The sequence below is a fragment of the Hemiscyllium ocellatum genome, chromosome 50 (genome assembly GCF_020745735.1).
Source record: "Hemiscyllium ocellatum isolate sHemOce1 chromosome 50, sHemOce1.pat.X.cur, whole genome shotgun sequence".
NCBI lineage: Eukaryota > Metazoa > Chordata > Chondrichthyes > Orectolobiformes > Hemiscylliidae > Hemiscyllium > Hemiscyllium ocellatum.
Genome location: NC_083450.1, coordinates 1,737,291 through 1,758,130, shown reverse-complemented (window position 1 = coordinate 1,758,130; position 20,840 = coordinate 1,737,291). Strand labels below are relative to the sequence as shown.

General features: G+C 54.0%; 1 protein-coding gene across 4 annotated transcripts in view; it reads right to left on the bottom strand.

The window, feature by feature from the left end:
• Positions 1-1,288: 1,288 nt before the first annotated feature.
• Positions 1,289-20,840, bottom strand: part of LOC132805633 (DENN domain-containing protein 4B-like) — a 51,482-nt gene continuing 31,930 nt past the window's right edge. For all 4 annotated transcript variants that reach the window (XM_060820818.1, XM_060820821.1, XM_060820819.1 and 1 more), the window contains 9 exons: positions 18,903-19,543; positions 17,405-17,530; positions 16,527-16,705; positions 10,455-10,626; positions 8,932-9,186; positions 7,097-7,214; positions 5,581-5,725; positions 4,722-4,786; positions 1,289-3,719 (listed from right to left, as the gene is read on the bottom strand). In XM_060820818.1, the coding sequence (XP_060676801.1) occupies positions 3,574-3,719; positions 4,722-4,786; positions 5,581-5,725; positions 7,097-7,214; positions 8,932-9,186; positions 10,455-10,626; positions 16,527-16,705; positions 17,405-17,530; positions 18,903-19,543 (1,847 nt within the window). In that variant the 3' untranslated portion in view covers positions 1,289-3,573. The remainder of the gene's footprint in view (positions 3,720-4,721; positions 4,787-5,580; positions 5,726-7,096; positions 7,215-8,931; positions 9,187-10,454; positions 10,627-16,526; positions 16,706-17,404; positions 17,531-18,902; positions 19,544-20,840) is intronic.

Below are 20,840 nucleotides of genomic sequence, written 5' to 3'. Positions count from 1 at the left end.
GTTTGTATCCTATCTCGCAGCCATGTTGCTACTGTCCCTACAATTCCACGACCTAGAACTTTCCTTACCTGTCTTTTCAGTAGCACTATATCAAACACCTTTCAAAGATCATGTACACCACACCAACAGCACCACCTCATCGAGCCTTGCTGTTCTGTTCAAATAAACTCCAAGTTAATTAGACAATTTCCCCCAAACAAATCTGCGCTGACTCTTGCGAATCACTCCATGTTTTCCATGTGATTCTTAATTTATGCAGAACAATGTTCTAGAAGTTTCCACACCACTGCTGTTAAATCATCTGGAACTGCGAGAGCACTTCTGCAACTATTTTTGTGTGAGGATGAAATGTTTGCTGTTCTTTAATCTTTTGGATTAGCACCAATCCAGGGAAAATTGAAAGATCATCATCAACACCTCTGCATTTTCCACTCTAATGACCTTTAGTATCTTTAGATACATCTCACTTGGTTCCCAAGTCTCATCACCTTCAAGTATTGTACTGATAGAAAGTGTTGGATATACATTATTATACATACCTTTCTAATGATTTGAGTTTCCTTCTGTCTCTGTAGTCTGTGCAGCATCTGCCTCGTGGGTAGAGATAGATGCAAAATATTCATTTAACACCTCAGTCATGTCTCTCACCTCAGAGAGTAAATACTGATTTCAATCCCAATTAATCCTTAGCTGCCTTTTACCAACTTTTTATAATGATGTGTTGAGAGAAGGCTTTGGGATTTCCATTAATGTTTCATAATTTCTCTTTCCTTCTTGTACTTGGTTTTTCACCTTCCTTCCTGACCTGCTGTAATCAGCTTGTAACCCGACACCTTTAATCAGCACACTTCCTTCTCTTTCACTTATATCTCTCATCTTCCAAATAGGGTTGGCAATGGGGGAGCGGGCACTGTTGGAGGGTCGGCGCTGAGGGAGTGGGCACTGTCAGAGGGTGGGCGCTGAGGGAGCGGGCACTGTCAGAGGGTGGGCGCTGAGAGAGCGCTGCACTGTCAGAGGGTGGGCGCTGAGGGAGTGGGCACTGTCAGAGGGTGGGCGCTGAGAGAGCGCTGCACTGTCAGAGGGTGGGCGCTGAGGGAGTGGGCACTGTCAGAGGGTCAGCGTTGAGGGATTGTTGTACTGTCGAAGGGTGGGCACTGAGGGAGCAGACACTGTCAGAGGGTCGGTGTTGGGCCAATGTTGCACTGTCGTAGAGTTGGCACTGAGGGAGTGGGTACAGTCAGAGGGGTTGTAGTTTGGAGGAAGAAAAATAATCAGACATGCAGACAGATGATAGATGGCCTTAACGCCCAGGATTTACTGATCAGCAAGTGGCTCTGTACAGTGTAGACTATCAGTAGCAGTTTCACAGATAAAACAGAACAAAGCGCACATCGCAGTAGAAATCAGTGCCCAGAGCACTGCATAATACAACACCACGCAATCAGTCTATGTGCAGGATAGTGTATGCCAGACCATCACAAACAGTATGTGCCTGGGACACTGTAAACCTTAAAATACCCACAATTGGGATTGCCCAACATTTCCTATTTGAGCAACGTTTAATGATCTATAACCGACATACTACCCTTCAAAGGGCCAGTGGACTCCAACCTACCTCTCCTTTACTGGAAAGATTAATAAAATTATTTTCTTCACTTCTCCTGAAGGTGAGGACTCTCCCTGGTCCCCCTCCCTCTCCTGAAGGGGCTGTCTCTTACTGGGGTACGGGGTCTCCCTCCTTCTCCTGAAGGGGCTGACTCTCATTGGGGTACGTGGTCCCCCTCCCTCTCCTGAAGGGGCTGTCTCTCACTGGGGTACGGGGTCACCCTCCCCCTCCTGAAGGGGCTGACCCTCTCTCACTGGGGTACAGGGTCCCCCTCCCCCTCCTGAAGGGGCTGGCTCTCACAGGGATACGGGGTCTCCCTCCCTCTCCTGAAGGGGCTGACTCTCACTGGGGTACGGGGTCTCCCTCCCTCTCCTGAAGGGGCTGATCCTCACTGGGGTACAGGGTCCCCCTCCCCCTCCTGAAGGGGCTGACCCTCACTGGGGTACAGGGTCCCCCTCCCCCTCCTGAAGGGGCTGACTCTCACTGGGATACGGGGTTCCCCTCCCTCTCCTGAAGGGGCTGACTCTCTCTGGGGTACAGGATCCCTCTCATCTAACAGTCACCCTCCAGTGATGGTGGGCGGGGAAGTGAGGATGGGCTAAATGGCCTGCCTCACTTTAACTAACTTCTCCTCCAACCAGTGGGCATGGGGCAGCTCCTCAGGGGCAAGGACAGCAGCCCTGGAGGACGAGAAGCCCCAGGGTAGGAGAAAAGGATAGGGTAAGGCAGTAACTTGCAGGGTCAAGTCTGGTAGCTCCATCCTGAACCTCCTTCACAGTTACACGTTTGCTGACTCTCTCACACTCACACTCACACACCTCAGGAAATATTTATACAACACACAGCAGCAATAGCAGCACTGACATGGCTTTTTAGTGAAATAAATACTGTTTTGCAATACGCAGTGCCTCTCAGATGAAGCATGTGCAATATAAAGGTGTCAGAGCATCCACCCAACATCCATGTCTCCGTGTAAGTAACCCCAATCCGATCCATCACACCCTGTCATGCAGCCTGCCCTGACTCCCCTCCCCACAGCCCCAATCAATGAGTTCCAGCCTTGGTTGCTGAGGGTCTTTCTCCCCCTTCCCTTAGAGGGAAGAGGGGAGGAGGAAAGAGAGTGGGAGGGGAGGGAGGGAGAGAGAGATGGGGGGGGGGGGGTGGAAGGGGAAGGGGGAAAGAGGGGTGCAGAGAGAGAGGGGGAAGGGGAACAGAGAGAGAGGAAGGGGAACAGAGAGAGAGGGAGAGAGAGAATGAGGGTAATGGAGGGGGGAAAGTGTGAGAGGGAAGGAAGCACAAAGGTGGAGACTGAGGGAGAAGGGCAAGGGAGCAGTGGGGTGGGGGGGAGTCATCCTTAAAATTGGAGCCAGGCCATTCGGGTCAGAGTCCAGTCAGGTCAGGGGACTCTGGAGAGCTGTACAACAAACTGGAGAGAGGAACACCTCAAAAGAGCCAACCTCACACCATCTCCCCTCGCTCTGATGAGTCTGACACAGCACAAGTCTCGACAAGTCAAACTGACAAACTAAATAACAAAATTAAACAACAGCAGGACACTGACCACCAACTAAAATCACTTCCTGTGGCTGGCACAGATTTTAAGACCATGTTAAACTCACAAACTGAAGCCTGTTTGACAGAAGACCGTCTCCACACACTCCCGTCTCTCTCACTCACTCACTCTCACACACAGCCACACCCCAAGCTTCCAGACTGGATCATATACTTTGACTGTAAAAATAATTTCTCTTCCAGGACATTATTTTGCTTCATATCAGACACAATTCGCACTCCTTGCTGGCTCACCACATTGTACAGTGTTAAATACCATCGTATTTACAGGGTGTGCATGGGCTGCAACACCACAGTGCAATTTTCACAGGGGCATTTATATACAGAGACAGACAGAAGACATCCGGACAGCCAGCAGGCTGTACTTGGGGCTGCTGCCTGAGTGCAGCCTAACATCAGCATTCCAACAGGGCTCCAAAGGTTTTCCGGCAGTCAATGGCCTTGGCACTTGGAGGCAAAACGTGATATTGCTTCAGCTGCACTGAGCTCCAGGAGCTAGTCAGGCGGGAACAGGCAGCCCGGTATCTCTTGTCAAATATACCTGTCAGAACGATAGACAGGGAGTGAGAGATGGGACAGTCATATAGGCAGGTGAGGGGACAGAGAGAGAGGGAGGGGGAGAGAGCGAGAGAGAGGGAGAGGGAGAGGGAGGGAGGGAGAGGGAGGGAGGGAGGGAGAGGGAGAGAGAGGGAGAGGGAGGGAGGGAGAGAGTGAGAGTGTGAGAGAGAGAGAGAGAGAAAAAAAGAGAGACACAGAGAGACAGACAGGTGAGGGGACAGAGACAGAGAGGGGTGCGGAAACAGAGAGACAGACAGACAAGGTGGTGAGAGGATAGAGAGAGACGGAGTGAGAAAGGAGTGAGAGAGAAAGAGAGACACACACTTGGGGGAATGAGAGAAAGAAGTGGAATGAATAGAGATAAGTTGGAGAGAGACATACAGGTGGAGGTTGGGGCATTGAAAATAAACAGCGAGAATGTTATTTTTTAAAAAGTGCACAGATAAATCCTCAACTTCCAAAATATAAACCACTCTAACAAACAGCTAACTCCAAACTGAATAAGAAACACCGAGGGGGGGGGGAAATGTAAGCAAAGAGGTGACAAAGTATTTGGGGGGGGCGGGGAACAGTGTAGACAAAACTTGACTCAGACTCTATCCCTGTCCTGGGAGTGTTTGATGGGGGACAGTGTAGAGGGAGCTTTACTCTGTATCTAACCCCATGCTGTCCCTGTCCTGGGAGTGTTTGATGGGGGACAGTGTACAGGGAGCTTTACTCTGTTTCTAACCCCGTGCTGTCCTTGTCCTGGGAGTGTTTGATGGGGGTGGGCGCAGTGTAGAGGGAGCTGCCTAACAACATCACTGAGCGTGTACAGCTGGTTGCTACCTGATCTACCAGCCTATTCCATCTCACATTGGGAGTGTCTGTAAGCTGGTGAGTATATTCTGCCTTGGAATGCCTGACTATGAACACTGGGATAGCAGACAGCACCAGGAAGCCAGGACACTGGGAAAGTCCCAGTGCGGAGTGTGTTGGTCCTCACCGATGTCCATGTTGTCCTTCCCCAATGCAGCCATGGTCAGGAAGAGGATCTCTCTGTACAGACTCCTAAAGGGGGGAATGCACAGGAACAACTTCAACATGTCAGCGCAATGTCACCCCCCCACCACTACCAGCCCACCCACACCGTTCCCCCTCCCCCACACAGTTCCCCCCCATCCCCACCCCCCCCCCAACAGCCCACCCACACCGTCCCCTTCCCCCCCCCAACACCGTTCCCTCCTCCCCCCCCCCCACACACCGCCCCTCCTCCCCCACACAGTTCCCCCCATCCCCACCCCCCCCAACAGCCCACCCACACCGTCCCCCCTCCCCCACACTGCTCCCCCCATCCCCACCAGCCCAGCCACACCGTCCCCTTCCCCCCAACACTGTTCCCCCTCCCCCACCCACACCGTCCCTTCCCCCCCAACACTGTTCCCCCCTCCCAGTTTCCCAGCAACACTGACCCCAACCATCTGCCCACACTATTCCTCGAAAGCTCCCCCATGCCATGACCCTCTGTTCCCCCTCACCCCCCCCGCCAGTCTCCCTGTACTGTTCCACTGCTGTCCCCCGCCCCCACAGCTCTACCACACCATTCTCTCTGCACACCACCCCCGCCCCCACAAAGCACCACCCCCTCGGACTTTCACACTGCTCCCTCATCCTTCCCCCTCCATTCCCTGCACAGTTCCCAATCCGTCCCATTCCCCCCCCCCCCACTACACACACCCCTCTGTCCCCACCCCTGCCCTCTTAGTCTCTGCACCCCAGTCCCACCCCCTCCATCCTCCCTGCCCGTTCCCACCTCCATTCTTCCCCTGCCCCATGGTCCCCCCCACCCCTGCACCCCCCCCTACCTCTGCAATGGTGGCTGGGCTGTCTCCACAATCAGCCCGATGGCTTTGTGCACCTCATTTAAACCAACATAGCGGACCACTTCCTCCAGGAAAGCTAGGGTAAAGGGCTGGCTCACTGTCCGCCACTGGTGCATGGGCATTTGACCTGTCAGAGGCAACACATGACCCATCAGAAACAGCCCTGTCAGAGCGAGAGAGAGCGCGAGAGAGCGCGCGAGAGAGAGAGCGCGAGAGAGAGCTCGAGAGAGAGCGACCCACTGCCATCCCAGTCAGAGACACCCTGTACACAGCACTCAGCGCAGAGTGCAAACAAAACATTTGAAAATCTACAACATTATAATCAACTGGTAGAAATCTGGGTGAGACCACAGGGGCCGCAGTGAACAGAATCTGTCTGCCCCATATCAAAAGGAGGAAAATACATGAGAGCAGGTGCCAAGAATCTACCAGGACAAACCCAGCTCAGAGAGTTCACAGCGTCAGGAAAGATTGGGGATCGCTATCAAGGAGAGGGAATGATAAAAGCGATCGTGAATGAGATCTTCCACGTTGTGAAAGCTTTCAATAAGGTGGTGGTGAGGCTTCCTACTTGGATGGGGTGGGGGTTAATGACAGGACCAGGGACATAAAGATCAGGTGGTCAGTGCCTATTGGGAGAGATGTCTTCACTCAGTGTGAAAAGAATGAAGAGCTGCTCCCCCTGGGGGTGAGAGAGTGGGGGAGTCGCTCTCCCGGCCGGGGGGTGAGAGTGGGGGAGTCGCTCTCCCGGCCGGGGGGTGAGAGTGGGGGAGTCGCTCTCCCGGCCGGGGGGTGAGAGTGGGGGAGTCGCTCTCCCGGCCGGGGGGTGAGAGTGGGGGAGTCGCTCTCCCGGCCGGGGGGTGAGAGTGGGGGAGTCGCTCTCCCGGCCAGGGGAGGGGGGGGGGGTGAGAGTCACTCTCCCTAGGGGGTGAGCGTAGGGGAGTCGCTCTCCCTGGGGGGGTGAGAGTGGGGGATCGCTCTCCCTGGGGAGTGAGAGTAGAGGAGTCACTCTCCCTGGGGGGGGGGGGGTCGTCACTCTCCCTGGGGGGTGAGAGTGGGGGAAGTCACTGCCATGGGGGACACCTGTCTGGAGCAGCAACACCAGCATGGAACTGAGGGGCCAAATGGCCTGTTTCTCCATCAGACCTTATGATAGACTGTGCCTCTGTACAACAGGTAACATTATGAAGGGATTGAGCAGGGAGACGGAGAGGAACTGTTCCCAGTGGCAGGGGAGTCAGCAAACAGAGGGGCACAGACTGAAGAGAATTGTATTGAAACATCTGCTGTAATACATGGAGCTGTGGTTACTTGGGACGTGTTGCCTGAAAGGGCAGTGGAAGGGGTTTTGATAGGACCCATCTGAAATGAGTTGGATACATCCTGGAACGGGGATAGAGTACAGGGGACAGTAGTGACAAACTAGACACGGGTAACAGGGATTGGGTGGCCATATGCCAATCAGAAAACGAGATTAAACAATGAGGCAGTGACTTACTGTACATTCGCCACAGAACATAGAGGGGTGGACACTGGTCAGGGTCCAACGTCAGGACATCCCACAGGATCCGGACTCGCAGGAGTGTGTTGCCATGCAACATCCACAAAGGCAGATCCTGTAATGACATACTCTCAGAACACACACCGCCTTACTGGGTAATATAACAGGGTGACCCCGCCTCACCGGGTCAGCGTGACCCCGCCTCACCGGGTCAGCGTGACCCCGCCTTACTGGGTAATATAACAGCGTGACCCCCACCTCACCGGGACAGCGTGACCCCGCCTCACCGGGTAATATAACAGCGTGACCCCACCTCACCGGGACAGCGTGACCCCGCCTTACTGGGTAATATAACAGCGTGACCCCACCTCACCGGGTCAGCGTGACCCCGCCTTACTGGGTAATATAACAGCGTGACCCCACCTCACCAGGTCAGCGTGACCCCGCCTTACTGGGTAATATAACAGCGTGACCCCACCTCACCAGGACAGCGTGACCCCGCCTCACCGGGTAATATAACAGCGTGACCCCACCTCACCAGGTCAGCGTGACCCCGCCTTACTGGGTAATATAACAGCGTGACCCCACCTCACCAGGTCAGCGTGACCCCGCCTTACTGGGTAATATAACAGCGTGACCCCACCTCACCAGGACAGCGTGACCCCGCCTCACCGGGTAATATAACAGCGTGACCCCACCTCACCGGGTCAGCGTGACCCCGCCTTACTGGGTAATATAACAGCGTGACCCCGCCTCACCGGGTAATATAACAGCGTGACCCCGCCTCACCGGGTCAGCGTGACCCCGCCTCACCGGGTCAGCATGACCCCGCCTTACTGGGTAATATAACAGCGTGACCCCACCTCACCGGGACAGCGTGACCCCGCCTTACTGCGTAATATAACAGCGTGACCCCGCCTCACCGGGTCAGGGGTCAGCATGAACCCACCTAACGTATCCAAAAGGAGTCCTCCAATGAATGGCAGGACATGAGGAAGCTCAGAGGAACAGAGGGGCCTTGTGCTGCTTGTCCACTGATCCCTGAAGGAGGCAGGGTAAGTTAATGGGGTGGTTAATACGATGGCAGACAGGATACTGGTCTCTAACAGTTGTGGTGTAGACCACACGAGCAGGGTGGGTATGTGCATAATGTTGGTGAGGCCACAGCTGCAGTACTGGTCACCTCACTTTAGGAAGAATGTGACTGCACCGGAGAGAGGAGATTCACCAGGTTGTTGCCTGAAATGGAGCATTTAGTTTTGGAGAGAGGCTGGTTAAGCACAGACTGTTTTTTGCAATGGAGAAGATTGAGAGGGGACCTCACAGAAGAGTATAGGATTATGAGGGGTATGGACACAGTGAATAGAGGGCAGCTGTTCCCCTGAGTCAAAGAGTCAATAAAAAGGGGGCATGATTTTAAAGTGAAAGGCAGGGGGTCCAGAGGGGATTTGAGAAACTTGTTTCCCCCCCACCAGAGGGTGGTGGGGGTCTGTAATGTGCTACCTGGAGGGGGTAGTTCAGGCAGGAAGCCTCACCACCTCTAACAAGTACCTGGAGGAGCTTGGCAAATACCATAACATTCAAGGCTATGGGTCAGGAGCTTCACAGTGGGACTGATTTGGATTTAGTGTGTCGGCCCAGTCACGATGGGCCAAAGGGCCTTTTTTGTATGGTATGATTCTCTGATCAGCTGAATGGTGGGCACTGGATCATGCCAGTGTAATTTGGCACCCGCACTGAGGGGAAACCATGAGGTCTGGCCCACGTGGAACTACTCCAGCATCACCTACCACAGGCCGCACCCTGTGCCCCCTTGGTGTGTCCGTGCTTACCTGGGACTGGGATCGAACGTGCTGCGATGTCAGTATCAGGCGAAGGAGATTGTGGGGAAGCTCAAGACGGTGGAAATACCAAACCAGGTTCCAGAATATTATGGGATGGCTATCAACGAATTCTCCCTGAGACAGCACCGAGTCTCCTTCGTTCTCCATCAGGCTCTCCAGCTCCTTCCTCAGCACCAAGGGGCTGACATAGGCCACCCGGACTCGCTCGGGACTCAGTTCCCGGCGCCAGGTTCCCAACCAACTCTACCTCGGCAAACCAGACAGAGAGCAGGGTCACACAGCCGGAGCAGGAACAATCCACCGGATACCACCCAACCAAACACCCCCCATATCCCCCATCCCCAGTGTCCAGGGGAATCTGACCCAACCATCACCGCCTGGGGGAACAAATCCCCCTCCGCCAGGGAACGGACCCACCCATCACCGCCCGGGGGAACGGAACACAATCCCCCTCCCCAGGGGGAACGGACCCACCCATCACCGCCCGGGGGAACGGAACACAATCCCCCTCCCCAGGGGGAACGGACCCACCCATCACCGCCCGGGGGAACGGAACACAATCCCCCTCCCCAGGGGGAACGGACCCACCCATCACCGCCCGGGGGAACGGAACACAATCCCCCTCCCCAGGGGGAACGGACCCACCCATCACCGCCCGGGGGAACGGAACACAATCCCCCTCCCCAGGGGGAACGGACCCACCCATCACCGCCCGGGGGAACGGAACACAATCCCCCTCCCCAGGGGGAACGGACCCACCCATCACCGCCCGGGGGAACGGAACACAATCCCCCTCCCCAGGGGGAACGGACCCACCCATCACCGCCCGGGGGAACGGAACACAATCCCCCTCCCCAGGGGGAACGGACCCACCCATCACCGCCCGGGGGAACGGAACACAATCCCCCTCCCCAGGGAGAACGGACCCACCCATCACCGCCCGGGGGAACGGAACACAATCCCCCTCCCCAGGGAGAACGGACCCACCCATCACCGCCCGGGGGAACGGAACACAATCCCCCTCCCCAGGGGGAACGGACCCACCCATCACCGCCCGGGGGAACGGAACACAATCCCCCTCCCCAGGGGGAACGGACCCACCCATCACCGCCTGGGGGAACGGAACACAATCCCCCTCCCCAGGGGGAACAGAACACAATCCCACCCATCACCGCCTGGGGGAACGGAACACAATCCCCCTCCCCAGGGGGAACAGAACACAATCCCACCCATCACTGCCTGGAGGGGGATCGGAATACAATCTCCCTCCCCTCCCCAGGGGAACCAGATCACAACACCACCTCCACCTCACTCCTCAGTCAAACAGACAACCCAAACCCACCCTCACCCAAGGGAACGGACCCGTCCCCCATCATCGCCTCTGGAAACAGCACCCGCACCCCACCCCCCTCATATCGTTGCCCAGGGAAACAGACCGCTCCTCCCTCCCCAGGGGAGAGGGAGTGAACTTTAGGACTTTGACGACCACAGGGACTGGGTCTGCGGCTCACCAGAGTGCTGCTCCACTTGGCCAGGTAATCCGCCTCGGTCTCTTCCTCACCCAGGATCTGGCTGCGGTCACTCAGCACAGGGGACTGGGTGCTGCTGGACGACACGACACTCCCGTGGTGATCGGTCAGGGGTAGCTGAAAACTGGCAGTACTGACCGAGCCTTCCCGGGAACTGTAGCCAAGCACAGGGGAGCACATCACCGCTCAGTATGGGGGTGGGGGGGAACGCGCCACCACAGTGTACACAGTGGGGGTGGACAGACAATACATCAGACAGCAATAGAGTCATCACCCTCGGTGATAGCAAGCGAGAAGCACCAGAGACACAGTCAGTGCATGAGAGAGAGAGAGGCAGAGAGAGTGAGAGAGGGGGGGCAGAGAGAGTGAGAGAGGGGCAGAGAGAGAGAGAGAGGGGCAGAGAGAGAGAGAGAGGAGGGCAGAGAGAGAGAGAGAGGAGGGCAGAGAGAAGAGGGAGGAGGGCAGAGAGAAGAGGGAGGAGGGCAGAGAGAAGAGGGAGGAGGGCAGAGAGAAGAGGGAGGAGGGCAGAGAGAAGAGGGAGGAGGGCAGAGAGAAGAGGGAGGAGGGCAGAGAGAAGAGGGAGGAGGGCAGAGAGAAGAGGGAGGAGGGCAGAGAGAAGAGGGAGGAGGGCAGAGAGAAGAGGGAGGAGGGCAGAGAGAAGAGGGAGGAGAGCAGAGAGAAGAGGGAGGAGAGCAGAAAGAAGAGGGAGGAGAGCAGAGAGAGAGAAAGAAGCTGCATGGGAATATTTGCATGGCGAGGGAAACAGTGAGAGCTGGACAGAGAGCGTGAGGAAGGAATCGTTGTTTTAAGTCTGTCCAATAGAAAAGCTGCAGTAGTGAGTACAGTGAGTTCTTTCCTGATTATGTTTTTGGAGATAAGTCTCTTGATTAAACTTAAAATATAACCCATAATTATTAATTTAACCTAGTGCAGGGTTTTGTAGAGGAATAAGGCAGTGTTATTTTCTGGGTCTGTAGATTGTAAAGGAGCAAGAATGGCCTTTGCAGTGATATCTACTTCTTGTCAGATGTGGGAATTTAAAGAGAGTTTAAGGGTTACTGCGGATTATATCTGCCATAAATGCTGTTGGATGCGAATCTTATCAGATCGAGTGGATCAGTTGGAGAGACAGATAGAAGCGATGAGGAATTTGTAACAGCAACAGTATATGATGGATGGCAGTTATAGGAACGGGGGAATGTCTCAGATAACCCATCTATGTGAGTGTAACTCCAGGAAGGGTAAGAGAGGTAAGAAATAAGGCAGGAGTCTCTTGTGGATATACCCATCTCAAACAGGTACACTGTTTTGGAAAGTGTAGGGGGTGATGGATTCTCAGGGGAACGGAGCACGAACAGCCAAATTTCTGGTATTGAGACCGGCTCTAATGCAACGAGGGGTATGTTAGGTTCCAAGAGATCAATTGTGTGAGGGGATTCTGTAGTCAGAGGTACAGACAGACGTTTCTGTGGCCAGCAGAGACAAAGCAGAATGGTGTGTTGTTTCCCTGGTGCCAGGATCAAGGATGTCTCAGAGAGGGTGCAGAATGTTCTCACGGGGGAGAGGGGCCAGCAGGAGGTCATTGTCCACATTGGAACCAATGACATCGGAAGGGAAAAAGTTGAGATTCTGAAGGGAGATTACAGAGTTAGGAAGAAATTTAAAAAGGAGGTCCTCAAGGGTAGTAATATCTGGATTACTCCCAGTGCAACGAGCTAATGAGGGCAGGAATAGGAGGATAGAGCAGATGAATGCATGGCTGAGGAGCTGGGGTATGGGAGAAGGATTCACATTTTTGGATCGTTGGAATCTCTTTGGGGTAGAAGTGACCTGTACAAGAAGGACAGATTCCACCTAAATTGGAAGAGGACTAATATACTGACAGGGAAATTTGCTAAAGCTGCTCAGGAGAATTTAAACTAGTAAAGTGGAGTGGGGGGGTGCTGGTGGTGGGGTGGGACCCAGGGAGATAGTGAAGAAAGAGATCAATCTGAGACTGGTACAGTTGTGAACAGAAGTGAGTCAAACAGTCAGGGCAGGCAGGGACAAGGTAGGACTAATAAATTAAATTGCATTTACTTCAATGCAAGGGGCCTAACAGGGAAGGCAGATGAACTCAGGGGACGGTTAGGAACATGGGACTGGGATATCATAGCAATTACAGAAACATAGCTCAGGGATGGGCAGGACTGGCAGCTTAATGTTCCAGATACAAAGGGAGGATAGAAAGGGAGGCAAGAGAGGAGGGAGAGAGTCATTTTTGATAAGGGATAGCATTACAGCTATGCTGAGGGAGGATATTCCTGGAAATACATCCAGGGAAGTTATTTGGGTGGAACTGAAAAATAAGAAAGGGATGATCATCTTATTGGGATTGTATTGTAGACTCCCTAATAGTCAGAGGGAAATTGAGAAACAAACTTGTAAGGAGATGCATGGGCGGCACGGTGGCACAGTGGTTAGCACTGCTGCCTCACAGCGCCTGGAGACCCGGGTTCAATTCCCGACTCAGGCGACTAACTGTGTGGAGTTTGCACGTTCTCCCCGTGTCTGCGTGGGTTTCCTCCGGGTGCTCCGGTTTCCTCCCACAGTCCAAAGATGTGCGGGTCAGGTGAATTGGCCAGGATAAATTGCCCGTAGTGTTAGGTAAAAGGGGGTAAATGTAGGGGTATGGGTGGGTTGCGCTTCGGCGGGTCGGTGTGGACTTGTTGGGCCAAAGGGCCAACATGTTAGATTACTGTAAGTAATCTAATCTAATCTCCGCTATCTGTAAGAATAATAGGGTAGTTATGGTAGGGGATTTTAACTTTCCAAACATCGACTGGGATTGCCATAGTGTTAAAGGTTTAGATGGAGAGGAATTTGTTAAGTGTGTATGTGGATGTACCTACTAGAGAAGGTGCAAAACTTGACCTACTCTTGGGAAATAAGGCAGGGCAGGTGACTGAGGTGTCAGTGGGGGAGCACCTTGGGGCCAGCGACCATAATTCTATTCATTTTAAAATAGTGATAGAAAAGGATAGACCAGATCTAAAAGTTGAAGTTCTAAATTGGAGAAAGGCCAACTTTGATGGTATTAGGCAAGAACTTTCGAAAGCTGATTGGAGGCAGATGTTCGCAGGTAAAGGGATAGTTGGAAATTGGGAAGCCTTCAGAAATGAGATAACGAGAATCCAGAGAAAGTATATTCCTGTCAGGGTGAAAGGGAAGGCTGGTAGGTATAGGGAATGCTGGATGACTAAAGAAATTGAGGTTTGGTTAAGAAAAAGAAGGAAGCATATGTCAGGTAGAGACAGGATAGATCGAGTGAATCTGTAGAAAAGTATAAAGGCAGTAGGAGTATACTTAAAAGGGAAATCAGGAGGGCAAAAAGGGGACATGAGATAGCTTTGGCAAATAGAATTTAGGAGAATTCAAAGGGTTTTTACAAATATATTAAGGACAAAAGGGTAACTAGGGAGAGAACAAGGCCCCTCAAAGATCAGTAAGGCGGCCTTTGTGTGGAGCCACAGAAAATGGGACAGATACTAAACGAGTATTTTGCATCAGTATTTACTGATATGGAAGATATAGAAAGTAGGGAAATAGATGGTGACATCTTGCAAAATGTCCAGATTACAGAGGAGGAAGTGCTGGATGTCTTGAAACGGGTAGAGGTGGATAAATCCCCAGGACCTGATCAGGTGTACCTGAGAACTCTGTGGGAAGCTAGAGAAGTGATTGCTGGGCCTCTTGCTGAGATATTTGTATCATCGATAGTCACAGGTGAGGTGCCAGAAGACTGGAGGTTGGCAAACGTGGTGCCACTGTTTAAGAAGGATGGTAAGGACAAGCCGGGGAACTATAGGCCAGTGAACCTGACCTTGGTGGTGGGCAAGTTGTTGGAGGGAATCCTGAGGGACAGGATGTACATGTATTTGGAAAGGCAAGGACTGATTAGGGATAGTCAACATGGCTTTGTGTGTGGGAAATCATGTCTCACAAACTTGATTGAGTTTTTTGAAGATGTAACAAAGAGGATTGATGAGGGCAGAGCAGTAGATGTGATCTATATGGACTTCAGTAAGGCGTTCGTCAAGGTTCCCCATGGGAGACTGATTAGCAAGGTTAGATCTCATGGAATTTAGGGTGTAGGTTTGCTCGCTGAGCTGTAGGTTTGATATCCAGACGTTTCATTACCTGGCTAGGTAACATCATCAGTGGTGACCTCCAAGTGAAGCGAAGCTGTTGTCTCCTGCTTTCTATTTATATCTTTCTCCAGGATGGGGTTCCTGGGGTTTGTGGTGATGTCATTTCCTGTTTGTTTTCTGAGGGGTTGATAGATGGCATCTAGGTCTATGTGTTTGTTTATGGCGTTGTGGTTGGAGTGCCAGGCCTCTAGGAATTCTCTGGCATGCCTTTGCTTAGCCTGTCCCAGGATAGATGTGTTGCCCCAGTCCAAATGGTGATTTTTTTTCATCCGTGTGTAGGGCTACAAGGGAAAGAGGGTCGTGTCTTTTTGTGGCTAGCTGGTGTTCGTGTATCCTGGTGGCTAACTTTCTTCCTGTTTGTCCTACGTAGTGTTTGTGGCAGTCCTTGCATGGAATTTTGTGGATGACGTTGGTTTTGTCCATGGGTTGTGCTGGGTCTTTTATGTTTGTTAGTTTTTGTTTGAAAGTGTTGGTGGACAACAGCTTCGCTTCACTTGGAGGTCACCACTGATGATGTTACCTAGCCAGGTAATGAAACGTCTGGATATCAAACCTACAGCTCAGCGAGCAAACCTACACCCTAAACCTCAACCTGAGCTCCAAACCTTCACAAACCTTGCATCTCATGGAATACAGGGAGAACTAGCCATTTGGATACAGAACTGGCTCAAAGGTAGAAGACAGAGGATGGTGATGGAGGGTTGTTTTTCAGACTGGAGGCCTGTGACCAGTGGAGTGCCACAAGGATCGGTGCTGGGCCCTCTACTTTTTGTCATTTACATAAATGATTTGGATCCGAGCATAAGAGGTACAGTTAGTAAGTTTGCAGATGACACCAAAATTGGAGGTGTAATGGACAGCGAAGAGGGCTACCTCAGATTACAACAGGATTTGGACCAGATGGGCCAATGGGCTGAGAAGTGGCAGATGGAGTTTAATTCAGATAAATGCGAGGTGTTGCATTTTGGGAAAGCAAATCTTAGCAGGACTTATACACTTAATGGTAAGGTTCAAGGGAGTGTTGCTGAACAAAGAGACCTTGGAGTACAGGTTCATAGCTCCTTGAAAGTGGAATCGCAGGTAGATAGAATAGTGAAGGTGGTATTTGGTATGCTTTCCTTTATTGGTCAGAGTACTGAGTACAGGAGTTGGGCGGTCATGTTGCGGCTGTACAGGACATTGGTTAGGCCACTGTTGGAATATTGCGTGCAATTCTGGTCTCCTTTCTATTGGAAAGATGTTGTGAAACTTGAAAGGGTTCAGAAAAGATTTACAAGGATGTTGCCAGGGTTGGAGGATTAGGGAGAGGCTGAACAGACTGGGGCTGTTTTCCCTGGAGCGTCGGAGGCTGAGGGGAGACCTTATAGCGGTTTATAAAATTGAGGGGCATGGATAGGATAAATAGGCAAAGTCTTTTCCCTGGAGTTGGGGAGTCCAGAACTAGAGGGCATAGGTTTTGGGGGGGGGGGGGGGGAGAGAAAGATATAAAAGAGACCCAAGGGGCAACATTTTCACGCAGAGGGTGGTACGTGTATGGAATGAGCTGCCAGAGGATATGGTGGAGGCTGGTACAATTACAATATTTAAGAGGCATTTGGATGGGTGTATGACTAGGAAGGGTTTGGAGGGATATGGGCCGGGTGCTGGCAGGTGGGACTAGATTGGGTTGGGATATCTGGTCGGCATGAATGGGTTGGGCCTGTTTCCATGCTGTACATCTCTATGACACTAAGTGCATGAAAGACACTGAACGAGCGGAAGGCAGCGAGACCCTGACCCAACAAGGATGAAGCAGTTACAGGGAGACGATGTGGGGAGAGGAGAGGGAGAGGGAGAGGGAGAGGGAGAGAGAGAGCTGTTTTACCTTGGTTGCTGGAGTTGGGGCTCATAGATCTCGATGTTAAGCAGTGGCAGGAAGGAGCGAGCACAGAATGGACAGGTGGTGTTCAGGTTGGAGTCATCAGCAGACCAGCCAGCCATGATCTCCTCATCATACACCAGGGAGGCACAGCTTGTACAGAAGGAACAGCTGGACAGGACAACCTAGCAGCAAGACAGGCCTGTGTCACAGCAATACAGCCTCCGTGTCCCTCCGCATGGCAGTAATGGGGGTAATAACCCCCTGTCCCCCCGCATGGCGGTTATACCCCCCGCACGGCAGTAATGGGGGGGATACCCCATACTGGGGTAATGACCCTGTGTCTATAACCCTCCCTCCCCCCGGGCAGGGATGGGAGTGATACCCCGTACTGGGGTAATGTCCCTGTGTCTATAACCCTCCCTCGCCCTGGGCAGTGATACCCCGCACTGGGGTAATGTCCCTGTGTCTATAACCCTCCTTCCCCCTGGGCAGTGATACCCCGTACTGGGGTAAGGTCCCTGTGTCTATAACCCTCCCTCCCCCCGGGCAGGGATGGGAGTGATACCCCGTACTGGGGTAATCTCCCTGTGTCTATAACCCGCCCTCCCCCTGGGCAGTGATACCCCGTACTGGGGTAATGTCCCTGTGTCTATAACCCGCCCTCCCCCTGGGCAGTGATACCCCGTACTGGGGTAATGTCCCTGTGTCTATAACCCTCCCTCCCCCTGGGCAGTGATACCCCGTACTGGGGTAATGTCCCTGTGTCTATAACCCTCCCTCCCCCTGGGCAGTGATACCCCGTACTGGGGTAATGTCCCTGTGTCTATAACCCTCCCTCCCCCTGGGCAGTGATACCCCGTACTGGGGTTGGAGTGTCTGACCTGAATGGTGGCTGTTTGCAGGCTTGCGGATGATGCCCAGGATCGGGAATCACACGTGTCTCGGAGGTCAGAAGCAGAAGAGTCAAAGTCGGCTGATTCCCGATCATCTGTGGCCGAGGTCCAATCCTGAAAACAACACGGGATGAGCTCAGGAGGGGAGCTGCTGTCTGATGGGAATGGTGCAGCAAGGCCGGCAATGCTTTCCCACTTCAGAACCATTCAGCCCCATCTTCAAATCTCTCCCATTATCCTCACCTCCTCCTGCCCCTCCCTATCTCTGTCCCCTCCTCCAGCTCCTACACCCCCCTCCCTATCCCTGTCACCCCCTCCAGACCCTACACCTCCCTCCCTATCCCCGTCACTCCCTCCAGCCCCTACACCTCCCTCCCTATCCCCGTCACTCCCTCCAGCCCCTACACCTCCCTCCCTATCCCCGTCACTCCCTCCAGCCCCTACACCTCCCTCCCTATCCCTGTCACCCCCTCCAGCCCCTACACCCCCTCCCTATCTCTGTCCCCTCCTCCAGCCCCTACACCTCCCTCCCTATCCCTGTCACCCCCTCCAGCCCCTACACCCCCTCCCTATCCCTGTCACCCCCTCCCTATCCCTGTCACCCCCTCCAGCCCCTACACCCCCTCCCTATCTGTCCCCTCCTCCAGCCCCCACAGGCCCTCCCTATCTGTCCCCTCCTCCAGCCCCCACAGGCCCTCCCTATCCCTGTCCCCTCCTCCAGCCCCTACACCCCCTCCCTATCTCTGTCCCCTCCTCCAGCCCCTACACCCCCTCCCTATCTCTGTCCCCTCTTCCAGCCCCTACACCCCCTCCCTATCTCTGACCCCTCCTCCAGCCCCTACGCCCCCTCCCTATCTCTGTCCCCTCCTCCAGCCCCTACGCCCCCTCCCTATCTCTGACCCCTCCTCCAGCCCCTGCACCCCCTCCCTATCTCTGACCCCTCCTCCAGCCCCTACACCCCCTCCCTATCTCTGTCCCCTCCTCCAGCCCCTACACCCCCTCCCTATCTGACCCCTCCTCCAGCCCCTACACCCCCTCCCTATCTCTGACCCCTCCTCCAGCCCCTACACCCCCTCCCTATCTCTGACCCCTCCTCCAGCCCCTACACCCCCTCCCTATCTGTCACCCCCTCCCTATCTCTGTCCCCTCCGCCAGCCCCACACCTCTCCCCATCTCTGTAACCTCCTCCAGCCACTACACTCCCTCCCTATCCCTGTCACCCCCTACACCTCCTCCCTATGTCTGTCCCCCCCCTCCAGCCCCCACACCCCCTCCCTATCCCTGTCACCTCCTGTATATTTTTCAGTTCCCAAGCTCTGGAAGAACTTCCCGGAATCTGTCCCTGATTCCCTGTCTGTCTTCTCCTTGAGGGTGCTCTTTCCTGACTCAGCTCTCGGTCGTGTCCCTGATATCTCCCGATGCCCTACTTGTTGGCTCGCTTGTGCTCCCCATGAAGTGCTTCGGCCTGCTCTTGTTTCTCACTCACCTCGCCGTCGCTGTCCCTAGCTGGTGGCTGGCCCAGGTTCTCGGAGGAGTTTGTGAGGTCAGAGGCAGATGAGCCCCCGTGCTCTGAGCCAAGGCTGGGCTGGGAGACCGGCCGCCTGTTCGAAGCCGAGGTCAGCAGGCTGTGGAACTTCTCCGAGAGACCGCGGGGCAAGGCCGACACGTTGTTGCAGTTCTCGTCGAGCTTCCTGTGGCCGGACCGCCGTCTCCGATCGCGGCCGGAATCCCTCAGCCCCCACCTCCGGGAGCCCTTCGGACTGCGCCGTGGATCCAGCGCCTCCGAGGACCTGCTGGGTTGGAGGCCGCCCTGGGCTGGGGTATCCGGCTGGAGGCACAGGCAGGCGGGCGCTGGCGAAGGGGCAGGCCTGGCAGTGCGGGGAAGGCCTCGAAGCAGCCCCCTCCGGGCTGGGCGCTCCGCAGACGATGCCCGGCTCTGGCACTCAGAGGCTCTGTCGTCCCGCCGGGCACCCGCCCCAGAACGGGTGCAGCTGGTGCTCCGGCTCTTGACCAGGGGAGAGCCCAGACTGTGCCAGCTCTCGACGCTGGTACTCCTCCCGGCCCAGGTGGTGTGCCGCTGGAGTTGGGTCTTCGGTGCACGCCGCAAAGACTCCTCCTGGGATCGTTCTGTGCGTCGAGAAGACAAGATTATTCAGGAGCCCATTTTAATCAATCATCCCAATTGGCACCGGGACAAACATTTTCCGCTCCCACTGCCACAATTTACAAACTGAAAGCAGAAGCAGGCCATTTGGCCCCTTTTGATTCTTGCTGCTATTACTGCAGTAAGGTGGAGTGAATGCACTTTCTTTATCAGTGTAGAGTGCTGACTAGTGAGCCCAACAGTGACCCCTGTGGAACTCCACTAGTCACTGGCTGCATTTGTACTGCCAGTTAGCCAATCCTCTCCCCCTGCCTGTACCCTGCCCCTAACACCACGGCCCCTTACCTAATTTAGCAGCCTCCTGTCAAAGGCCTTCTGGGAACCCAAACGGATCATGCCCACTGGCTCACCTTTGTCTAACTAGCTCCTTACCTCCCCTGTGCTGGCTCAGCCCTGTGTTACTACACACTTCCCAGTACTCCACTATCTCATCCCCAAGAAGGGACTCGGGAATCTTACCAGCTGCCGGAGTCAGACTAACTGGCCTGTACTTTCCTGTCTTCTGCCTCCCTCCCTCCTTAAACTGGGCCACTACATTAGCCATTTGCCAGCTGCTGGGGACCCTCTCTGACTCCAGGAGAGTCCTGAGAGATTACCCCCAGCACCTCCACAGAGATCTCTTTCAGAACTCTGGGGTGTAGAGACCTTTCAGCTTCCTCAGCGATGGCCACCACACTCACCTCTGCCTCGGACTCTCTCGAAGCTCTGCTAATGCTGCTGGGATTTTCCACCGAGAAAACTGGTCCAAAGTACCGACTTGGTTCCTCTGCTATTGCTTTGCTCCCCTTTATTACATCGCCAGCCTCATTTTCCAGCAGTTCCAGTGTCCACTCTCACCTTCCAGACAACTAAACAAAAACAGTGGCTGCTCCACTGCCTTCCCTACCAGGCTCCCCTCCCCTCATATCTTTGTAATTCCCTTCACTCCATTTCAATAGATTAGATTAGATTACTTACAGTTTGGAAATAGGCCCTTCGGCCCAACAAGTCCACACCGACCCGCCGAAGCACAACCCACCCATACCCCTACATTTACGCCTTGCCTAGCACTATGGGCAATTTAGCATGGCCCATTCACCTGACCCGCACGTTTTTGGACTGTGGGAGGAAACCGGAGCACCCGGAGGAAACCCACGCAGACACGGGGAGAACGTGCAAACTCCACACAGTCAGTCGCCTGAGGCGGGAGTTGAACCCGGGTCTCTGGCGTTGTGAGGCAGCAGTGCTAACCACTGTGCCACCAGCTTCTCCCTCTCAAAC